Source organism: Cyclopterus lumpus, chromosome 20 (genome assembly GCF_009769545.1).
Source record: "Cyclopterus lumpus isolate fCycLum1 chromosome 20, fCycLum1.pri, whole genome shotgun sequence".
Classification (NCBI taxonomy): Eukaryota; Metazoa; Chordata; class Actinopteri; order Perciformes; family Cyclopteridae; genus Cyclopterus; species Cyclopterus lumpus.
This window is the reverse complement of record NC_046985.1, coordinates 6,933,927-6,945,212: the sequence shown is the minus strand read 5'-3', so window position 1 is coordinate 6,945,212 and position 11,286 is coordinate 6,933,927. Positions and strand designations below refer to the sequence as shown.

At 43.2% G+C, this 11,286-nt stretch overlaps 1 protein-coding gene across 1 annotated transcript in view; it reads right to left on the bottom strand.

Moving 5' to 3' along the window:
- ptprn2 (protein tyrosine phosphatase receptor type N2) overlaps positions 1-10,380 on the bottom strand; it is a 54,218-nt gene extending 43,838 nt beyond the window's left edge. Inside the window, exons 1-2 of the mRNA XM_034560718.1 lie at positions 10,123-10,380; positions 8,235-8,330 (exon numbers count right to left, since the gene is read on the bottom strand). Of these exons, the coding sequence (XP_034416609.1) occupies positions 8,235-8,330; positions 10,123-10,380 (354 nt within the window). The remainder of the gene's footprint in view (positions 1-8,234; positions 8,331-10,122) is intronic.
- Between the last annotated feature and the right edge of the window lie 906 nt (positions 10,381-11,286).

Here is an 11,286-nt window from a genome sequence, read left to right as displayed (position 1 = left end):
AGAGAGAGGTAGACGGTTTAGAAGTAGAAACCGTTGAAGACAATTGGTCTATGTTAATGGGAGAAAAGCTATCCAAATATACACCAGGGCATACAGACGTTTCCAAGGCCACTCCTCTTGATGACAGATCGTCAGTAGTTGAGGGCAAGAGATCATCAATCTTGCCTCTAATAGTTAAAATATTTTCATTGAAGAAGTTCATGAAGTCATTACTACTGAGGTCTATAGGAATACACGGCTCCACAGAGCTGTGACTCTCTGTCAGCTTGGCTACAGTGCTAAAGAGAACCCTGGGGTTGTTCTTATTTTTCTCTATTACTGATGAGTAATAGGCTGCTCTGGCATTACGGAGAGCCTTTTTATATGTTTTAAGGCTGTCTCGTCAAACTAAGCGTGATTCTTCCAGATTGGTGAAACGCCATATACTTTCGAGCTTTCGTGAAGTTTGCTTTAGGTCGCGGGTCTGAGGGTTATACCAGGGAGCAAACCTCCTTTGCCTCACTGTCTTTTTCTTCAGTGGGACTATCGAGTCTAGTGTCGTTCTCAGTGAGCCTGTAGCACTATCGACAATATAATCAATCTGGGACGGACTAAAGTTAGCAGAGGAGTCCTCCGTCACATTGAGACGTGGTATTGAATCAAATGCAGAAGGAATCGCTTCTTTAAATTTAGCTACAGCACTGTCAGTTAGACATCTGGTGTAGAAACTTTTGACTAACGGTGTATACTCCGGGAGTATGAACTCAAAAGTTATGAGGTAATGGTCTGACAGAAGAGGGTTCTATGGGAAGACCTCCAAATGCTCAATGTCAATGCCATATGTAAGAACAAGGTCGAGGGTGTGGCCAAAGCAGTGAGTGGGTTTCTGTACTCTCTGACAGAAGCCAATCGAGTCCAACAATGAGATAAATGCAGTACTAAGGAAATCATTATCAATATCCCCATGAATATTAAAATCTCCTACAATAATAACCTTATCACTTTTAAGGACTAAACTTGATAAACACTCAAGTGTTTATAAAGACTAAGAACAAGGCTTTCAAATGAGTTGTAGTTTAGTTTAGGTTTAGGATTCATTAATAGGCTTGAGTCAAAGATGGCTGCTACTCCACCTCCTCGGCCGGTGCCTCGAGAAATGTGAGTATTAATATGACTTGGAGGAGTTGATTCATTTAGGCTGACATATTCTTCATTGCTCAGCCAGGTTTCAGTAAGACACAATAAATCAATGTGATTGTCTGATATTAAATAATTTACTAATACAGCTTTAGATGACAGAGATCTAATATTTAGGAGTCCACATTTAATTATCTTGTTTTGTTGCACTTTTTAAATATTGATGTTAACCTGTATGAGGTTATTTTGTATGACTCCTCTTCTGGTTACTTTTGATTTAATTAATTTAAGTGGCCGTGGGACAGACACAGTCTCTATAGAGTTAAGGTTAAGGGTGGGTAACTGCTCTAATGGAAGTGCAGAGAAGGGTGGAAGACTACAACTCTGCTTCTGCTTCCTGATCTGAACTCTGGGTCATGGATTAAGTCCGCTAATCAACTTCGCCATGTTTGCAGAAATGAGACGCGCTCCATCCCAAGTGGGATGAATGCCGTCTCGACTCATCAGATCAGGCTTTCCCCAGAAAGTCTGCCAGTTATCTATGTAGCCCACATTGTTTGCTGGGCACCACCTGGACAACCAGCGGTTGAATGACGACATGCGGCTATACATGTCATCATTGATCAGATTGGGGAGAGGGCCAGAGAAAACTATGGTGTCCGACATTGTCTTGGCATAAGTACACACCGATTCCACATTCATTTTAGTGACCTCTGACCGCCGCAGTCGGGAGTCATTACCGCCGGCGTGTATTATAATCTTACTGTAACTACGCTCATCTTTAGCCAGCAGTTTTAAACAAGATTCAATGTCGCCCGCTCTGGCCCCCGGGATGCATATGACTTTGGTCCCTGGCTTCCCAATCTTCACGTTTCTGACTATGGAGCTACCTATAACCAGAGTGGGTTTCTCAGCGGGTGCGTCGCTGAGTGGGGAAAACTGGTTTGAAACGTGAAGAGGTTGGCGGTGCTCAGTGGACTTCTGTTTAGACTTAAAACCCCTTCGAACAGTCACCCAGCCATCCGGCTGCTCGAAAGCTGCCGGGGGACAGCTATCAGAGGCTAATGCTAAAGGCTCCGCACCGGCTATGGGGGGAGGCGGGCTAACTAGCGTAACTGTCTGAGCTTCGATGGTGCGGAGCCGTGCATCTAACCCACTTAGAACTGCCTCCAACCTAGCAAATGAACTACACTTGTTGCATGTACCGTTATCATTAAGGGAGGCAGAGGAATAGCTATACATGAGACACTCTGAGCAAGAGGGAGCGGGAGGGGGAGAAGAAAACATCGCGAGCTGCTAAGCTGGCAACCGGAAGTGATGCAATACGCTTACCGGAAGAGAGAGAGCGATGCGTTCAGGCTCTGTGGAGACGGACAGAGAGTCAGAAAACCCATGCTTGAACCCCCAAAAAAAAAAAAAAAGTTTAACCCATTAAGCACTGTGAACATTCGCCTTAAGATGTAAACACTGTATTATTGCCTGTCCGCCCCAAAAATAAATAAGTAGAGGTGTGAAAATATTGCAGCCGCTGCTAATGACTTTCTTTTATTCCCGTGAGTTCCTCTGGACATGCTCACTCCTCTTTAACTTCTCCGGCTCATTTGTGTAATAGAGCAGTATGAACACATAGATCTTAAATGTGACCTCTAAGACAGTGACTGAATATATTTGAGTTGTGGACAAAACAACACATTTGTGGACGTCATAATGGGCTTTGGAAAACAATATTTTTTTTTTTTTTTTTTTTAAAGACCAAACAGGGTATCGATTAAAAAAAAGAAAAATAATCCATGGTTGCAGAAAATTATTTATAAATGAATTAATATGTTTTCCCAAGAAAATCATAAAAGAAAAAACCTACAGCATGTTTCATCTGATGAAGGCAAAGAGAGCAACGAAAACGAGCTCTCTTCAGGCCACACCTGATCCTGTACATGTCACTTTGCACGACATCCACCTGCAGAGTTCAGTCACTCCCACAGCTCTGCAGTCAGTGGGAGGTTCATGCGCTTTGTAAGACAAGATGCACACAAGCCGCATGTCAACACAGCTGTGCCGCAGGCACATCTTGGCATTCTCATGACGTACGAAAAAAAAATCAGCTCATTCCAAACAACCCCAAGAGACAAAACCCTACAGAACTGGACATTATTTACTTGTTCAGCCAGTTGCGGATACATATTTCTTCACACAGACACTGTTTCATGTTCAAGGTGGTGCACAAACCCAAAGGAAACAACAACAACAACAACAACAACCCCATCTTTGTGGCTATACGGCAACCATCTAAACACCCAGCGGTAAGTCATGGCTGCTACTCGCCTTCATTACTGCTCACGCTGAACTGCTGGAAAACCACACTCTGCTTTACGGGTCCACAAAAACACAAACAGGTATAGAGAGAGCCGCACAAAGGAAGTGAAAATTGAACATCTGTCTTTTCTTCTTTCAAACCCTGTGCCAGAGAAAGCTGGCGCTGCACCTGGACATGAATTATAGAGAGGCACTTGGATGCGGGGGTTGGAAGAAAGAGACAAGAGGAAGAGAGGTGAACGAAAAGGAGCGGACAGGGTGGATTTCACGTCACCCCCTCCCACCCCACCGACCCCCATCTGGAGACACTCGCCCAGGTGGCTCTGGGATCAACGATCGATTCACTGCCAATAACTGCCAATAAGGAAAAACATTATGATATTGTGTATCATGTGCCTCGTAAAAAGTTTTATTAAATTATGCATAATTGCAAATAATAGTGGAATAAATGCATTTAAAAATGATGACAGCTCATTGTGTATCCTTGTTACGAAATGGCCCTCAAATTCTACACTGTGTTCTCAGTCCGCTGTAATCCTTTAGGAAAAAATATCTATAATTATTCTCAAAGAGGAACTACAAAAGCAAATAGTGCTTTGAAGATGGAAAGCCCGAAATGTCACCCACCCGCTTTGAAGCTCCCTGGCTCTCTTTGTTTCTCTACACTTGTAACTCACACAACCACTGACAGAGCATGCTGCATTCAGGGGCCAATTTAGTGAGGATGTACCATTAAGAGAAAAAACACATACTCATGAGGTCAGACAGTGGTGAACTAGAAACACACAAACAAACACAGACACACACACACAAACACACACAAACACACACACACACACATGGATAGGCAACATCGTGCAGCAAACGTATGGCCATCTCGCTTTGTTTTGTACCAACCCTTTGTGGTTTCAACCACTTTAAGTGTCATCTGTCCATTAAGAGCAATATTCAAAAGAAATATACAATATATATATATAATATATATATAAATATATAGGTCTTAGTGTAGAGCTGTCACAACGAGTTGATTTATCAATCAGAAAAAATCAAATTGTGTTAATCGATTAATGATTTTTCCAGCTTCTGAGTTGACTGCTTTCTTTGTATCATTTGGTAGAAAACTACGTATTTTATAAACTATTAGTTCAGTAATCGAGAATATCCTTGTAACCACTATGGTGTGCACCATACGGATTTGATGAACTTAAAAGGTGGAAAAGAAAACGTTTCTCTCCAGTCACACATATAGAATACATCACAATAATATATAGAATACATCTCCAGCTCCTTTGCTGATTTTTCTTTGGGATTTCTGTGAACCATTGTGACTTCATGCTGGCTGGTGTATTACAAGCGAGCGGGCAAATGTCGCTTTGTGAGATCAATCAGAGCACCTTTAAAAAACGTAAAGCCACCATGTGTAACATTTTTATGATTCATTCGGCGGAAGCTTTTGTCCAAAATGATCCGTTCAAATGAGGTGCAATCCAAGCCACATAGATGGAGATCAAGAGTCTCATCCTTCGCTTCCACGTCGCACCGATCAAAGAAATAAGTGTATCGCAAACTGCTTTTTCTTCTTAGACACTGAAAAAAATAGAGAATGAGCCAGAGAGGAGTTTCTGTTCGCCGGCTTTAATGCCTCTTTATATATTAGACATGAAGAAAAACATATTCTTACACTTACAAGTCATTAAGATTAGTATTGAGACCTATAAATGTAATTATCTTAAGTTAAATTTGGGCTAATGGGGTGAGACAACAGCATCTGTTTCAAGAAATGTGTTAAATCAAGCATTACCATTATTGGCAATAAAACAGAGATCTGCATTACTTAGGCTTCATTTCAGTTCAGTAACATTTAATGCGCTCTAGTTACACGTTACTTTGCGATGAAGGCATCGAGAAAATTACATTACATTACATTACATGTCATTTAGCTGACGCTTTTATCCAAAGCGACTTACAATAAGTACATAAAACCGTGAGTCCAAACTCAGAACAACAAGAATCAAGCAAGTACAATTTCTTCAATAAAGTTAAACTACAAAGTACTATCCGTAAGTGCCATTTAAGTGCTACTAAAGTGCTATCGGTAAGGGACATTTAAGTGCTACTACGGCATTTAAGTGCTACCTATTCAAGGTATAGTCGAAAAAGATGTGTTTTTAGTTTGCGCCGGAAGAAAACATAAAGCCTCAAACTAAACTTCTCTTCAAGTTAAAAGAGTCACAAAATTCTCAGTTCACGATGACGGGGGAAATGTTTCAGTGCTTTTCTTTTATTGAATTATGACTCACGCAGTAGCGGGAGATGGAAGAGAAGCGTATTTACATAACCGTTTGTATCCGCTGCCTCATAAAGTAGCACCCATCAAGGATACAAACCCCGGTGCGCACAACAAACACGACGCACAAGTGCCTGCTGTTCTCGACATGAGGGCCATCAGCACATGGTCTCTTCACTGTGGGCACAGGCATGGAAGATTAAGGGATGGGGGAGAATAGAGATGAGGGGCGGAGGGGTCGGGGTGAAGCAAAAGAGGAATAAGAGAGTGCTGCTGGTGGCAGGATCGAGGAGGAGGTTGGAGTTGCTGCTCAACATGGTGCTCAGTATTCTCTGTCTGGTCAGACAGCTTCTTCAGCACCTGCTGCTGTCGTGTCCTCAAAAAACACACAAAGATCCCAAAGCTGGCTACAGACACCGGTGCTCCGGGAACATTTTTATTATAGCAAATTATTCCAAATGGTCTGGTATTCGTGAACATTATCGATGAAAAGAATATTAATTTTGTAGTTTTACTTCGGGTGCAGAGAGTAAACTGGGATGCGTGTCTCATTACGACTTTGTGGGGGGGGGGGGGGGGGGGGGGGATCCGTTCATAAAGCATGAATCTAGTGTTATTATGTTCACCACCACGAGCGAGAAAGTGTGTTGTTGCCAGCCGGCCTGCGCGGGCTCAGCTGGAAATTAGCTCATGGCAAGATACAAAAATTCATCAACACGTTGGCTCAAAGCCAGAGGTGATCAGTTACAAAAAGATTTAAACAAGTGGAGTCACATTATGTATGACGAGCCTTCAAGGTGGAACTTACAAATACACAACTGACATGCTTTTCATTGCAAATCTTCTGAGAAAATCCTGATTCCAATATTATCTTCAAAACAAGGAATATCAACGAGGACTAAGCTGTCCAATAAAGTCCAATATATGTACAATATAAAAAAAATCCTCTATCAAGGTATATATGTACTGTATATCTATTAAGGTCTATCTATATATATTATGATATATCTATATCTCTGTTTTAGACTAATCCGGTGTGGAATATATAGTTTTGAAAGTATGTGCTCATAAACTAAAGGTTTCAACAAAAAAAGACTTGTTGGCTACAAATGTCCAGCTCACGGTGGCGCTGGAGGAAAAGTCCGGTGATCACGTCATAGGGTTTCATCCTCTGGGGCTCATGAATCTCTAGTCCAATACAACAATAAATAAAAAAAAGGGACAGCTACCACAGTAAAGACAAAGTTGTATTTTTACGCTATACGTCATCCGATCATTAACACTAGATTATTGCATTCTTGTCACGTGAAGCTCAGCTTACTGCAAAGAGATGGTTCTCATTGAAACCTCTGAAATGACTGAGGACTAACAGGCTAATAACAAATAGCAAATTACAAATATGGATTCAACACGGACCTAAAGAATTGATCTTGGATTAATCAACCTGATTAATCCAAGTGGCCACTAGTATTAATTTGGTCTGCCTAGGTGATGACGGACTGCTAATGTTGCTAGAATGGCATCATGCTGTTAAAAAGCAAGATAAAGGTAAGACTTAAAATAAAAATCTGCAAACAATTACAGATGCGAAGTGTTACTCATGGGTTTAGACACCAGCATGGGGGGATTGTTTAGTCATTTTATGTTTCATAGTGGTTGTTTTTGCCCCTTTTTGCAGTTATTTCGCATCTCTATGGTTGTTTTATGTTTCTTTGTGGTCCTTTTGTGTCTCATTCTGGTTGCTTTGACCCTTCTTATAGTCATTTTGTGTCTCTTTGTCCTCATTTTATGTTTCCTCGTGGTAATTTTTTTGTCTCATTGTGGTTGGTGTGTGTCTTTGGAAGTGACATGTTGCAGGTTGTGGCCAGAAGGGCTCCTGAGTCTTTGGGCCCCTGGGCCTGTGCCCGATATACTCAATCAGTAATCCATCAGTGGACATCAGCGTACATATATTCATAACCTTGTCAGAAAGTTGGATTTTCTATCAAAACACACATTAGGATAGACAATATGATGATTTAATTAAAACTGCTACGTATTGGCAATATAAAAATTACCCTAATACCACAGCATCATGCGTCAACACACTTCACATTGAAACATATTGCTGTATTCTTTTCTTAATCCACGTCTTTCACATCTCAATGCCCCCCACCCCCCCTCCCAAATGAAACAATGCATATTCAATTTTTGTTTACGAACTCAGGGTCTTTCTGGGCGTCTGTAAAACGTTACTCCAATTTGCGTTGCGTTTCACCCCCCCCCCCCCCCCCCCCCCGCTCATTAATCTCCCTCCATTCGCTGATAGCTTCGTTTCGTCCACTAGAAACCGCTTTCAATTATTCATGCCTATTTTCCACAAATACCTTGGAGATGGAATTAGCAAACAAACAATGCCAGGCGACACTAATCCTCGTCTCCAGCAAAGATCCTTTAATGCACTAGAGATCTGGCCGGCTGTTGACAGGCACCTGTTACTGTCTTTAACTGCTAATGTTGACACAGTAAATGTGTTTACGGGAGCAGTGCAGCCCTGACCCTGCAGGACATGGAGGCGCGGGGATAACACTGAAGGAGAGGAGAGAGGCATGACGGAGAACGGGGAAGAGAGCGACTGAAAAGAATAAAGGGGAGTGTAAGACACAGCTTAATTCATGGGTTGGGACATTCCTGGCTCCTCAACACAATAGCAAACGTTTCCACACGACACCTTTTTCTGTGAGACGAGCACAAAGAGTCAGTGGCTCACTCTCCGGGCCCGGGGACAAGGATAAAGACTAGATGCTTGAGACTGATTTACAGATGCCAGAATGCCCTGTTTTAAAAGCTGCCTTTTGAGATATGTTCTCTTCCTGGAGGCACTGGAAGAGAAGTAAATATAAAACAACAAGCATTGTGATGAAGCATTGTGACCTTGGAATTAAAAAGACATCTGACGCCCCGGTAGAGACAAAAAGTTTCGACAAAAACCAAACCGCTACATTCAGCGGTTTACTGTGACTCATGCAACTCTGGTTATCTAGCATCCTGCAGCAAACAAACACACACACACACACACACACGCACACAAACACACACACACACACAAACGCATGCACGTGTGGAGTAAACAAACTGCGGTGTACCTATTGCAACAGACAGCAGAAGTTTCTGAGATCAACAATGCATAAATGTTTAGGAAGACAGGAAAGTTAGATGTGTCATATTGAATCAGCATCCTGGTGCGTTTATGTTTGTGAATATATATATATTTGTGTGTGTGTGTGTGTGTGTGTGTGTGTGTGTGTGTGTGTGTGTGCCCTCTAGCAGACAGGCAGATGATGCAAGGGAGCCTGGCAGGGTACTACTGAGACTGAAAGAAGATAGTGAGACTGACGGTTTAGACGACTGAGAGCCGGGATTGTAGCCGGATGACACACACAAACACACACACACACACTCGCTTTCACACACTTTCTCACACTCACACACACACATGCACAAAGCCAGGGGCGATGGAGGAGAAGAGACTGAGGAAGACTTTGATCACCGAACTGAGCACATTCAAGCACTCAACCAGAGAGGGCAGTCAGTGATGAGGAGAGAGGAGAGTGCCCAGGGAGAGAGGGGGAAGAGGGGGGAAGAGGAAGGGAGGGAGGGGAATCTGGTTGTTTTCTGACCTCTGCGCTCACTGATACAGATGTTGAAGCATGAACACACAGACAATCAGGCATCCGACACAGACACTGCCGAGCTCTGCTGTATTAAAAGAGGGGAGGGGGGGAAAAAAAGAAGGTTTTCTTGACATGTTTCTTGATCGTGTCGACCCACGCTGACAAAACTAATTTCATTTCAGCCGTGTGAACGCTGGGTCTCGACATGAGCATATTGAAAGCGGTGGCAACATTTATTTATTTATTTACACTTATTTCTTTAGCCTCTAGCCGCTTTGCTGACTTCTGAATGGTAAATATTACAATGTAAAGCAGAAACCAGGCGCGCACCTGTGTGTCGCATAGGCTTATATTGACTTTGCAAACAGCGTATGTCCGAAAACAGGCAGCCATGGCACTACAGAGCCGTCCTCCACGCATGAGATGCAGGTGGATAAACCATTCTGCTGTTTGCGAAGAGAGCAGGTAATTATCGTTGGCATTTTGACAAGTGTTTGCCAGAGTGAAGGTCAACTCTGTCTGCGTGGGAGATCTATGCTAATCTGCTCAGCTGGAAAAGACTACCACTCACCACTCAAATGGTAGCAATAGCACCATTATGCAGTCACGGCTACCGTGTTTTCACTTTAGAGTTGTCTGCAAGGGTGTGTGTGCGTGCGTGTGTGTGTGCGTGTGTGCGTGTGTGCGTGTGTGTGTGTGTGTGTGTGTGTGTGTGTGTGTGACAGAAGCAGAGGCAGAAACAAGGGAGCAGACATTGTCTCCGTCCATGTCTCTGCGTGTCTCCCTCGGGTGACAGCCGTGTGTCAGGGTCTCTGCTCTCTGCTCCAGATGGCCCAGCCAGTTGCTCCCAGGGTCCCCAGGCTCCCAGCGCTCATTGACCAGAGCCGGGGTTCTCACGGCCTGGGGGCCCGTGGACTCATTGCTGTGGCCTGGCCTCTGGGGCCTTTGGGGCCTCAGAGGGGCTCCGGGGTCATCCAGCCGTGACAGCCAAGACAATAAGAGTGTCCTCATCCAGCTCCCACCCACCACCTACCAGCCTCTCTTAACACAAACATACACACTCGCCCATCGCGGAGTTTGGCCTGGCCCTTCTTGACCCCACAGTTGGTAGAGTCACCAGGCGTCAATTAATATCAAACACTTACAGAACCTGGTGATCAATGAAAAACAAGTTGAACTGTCGTAGAAGTAGAAGAACACAAATGTGTCGCAAATCTGAATGCCGATCGATCATCACGCATCCATACCGTCAATTAAAAAATAACGACAGGACATAATTATAGACCCTTGATGAAGCAAAAACACCCTTCCTACACATAAATCCGCCCACTCACTGTGAAGTCTACAAACATGTGGAAACAGAGTGTAGATCAAATCCATCATCAGCTACAACATGTGAGAGCAAAAGCAACTCTGGCAGATCCAATTTACCCCGACTGAATTTGATTTAATGTTTATAAATCACATTGAGATTGAGAGGCAGCAAGACGGTCTTTTATAAAAAAAAAAGAAAAAAAAGAAGAAAAAAAAAGTTGAGTTCTAAACAACACATTTCAACATTGGTCTTAACAGCTTGGCTGCCACTTCATCAAATATTGAATAAATCATTTCTTGGCACTGTATGAACACAGCTGCAAAAAAATATAAAAAAAATCACACACAAACATGCACACATCCGCACACGGGCACACAAACACACAAACACAGACCCAGAGAATGCCTTGTAGTTTTGATAAAGCAGCAGCTTTCTCTTTTGTTTCGCAGCCGAGCAGGGATTAGGCAGTGAGAGTCTTTGTCCTGCAGTTTTCCAGTTGAGCAGAACACAAGAGCCTCTACCTCCACTAATACAGTCAGACCTCCCAGCAGGCCTTTCACCACTCAGCCGCTAAGAACCTGCTGCCCAAAAGATGCTTTTCA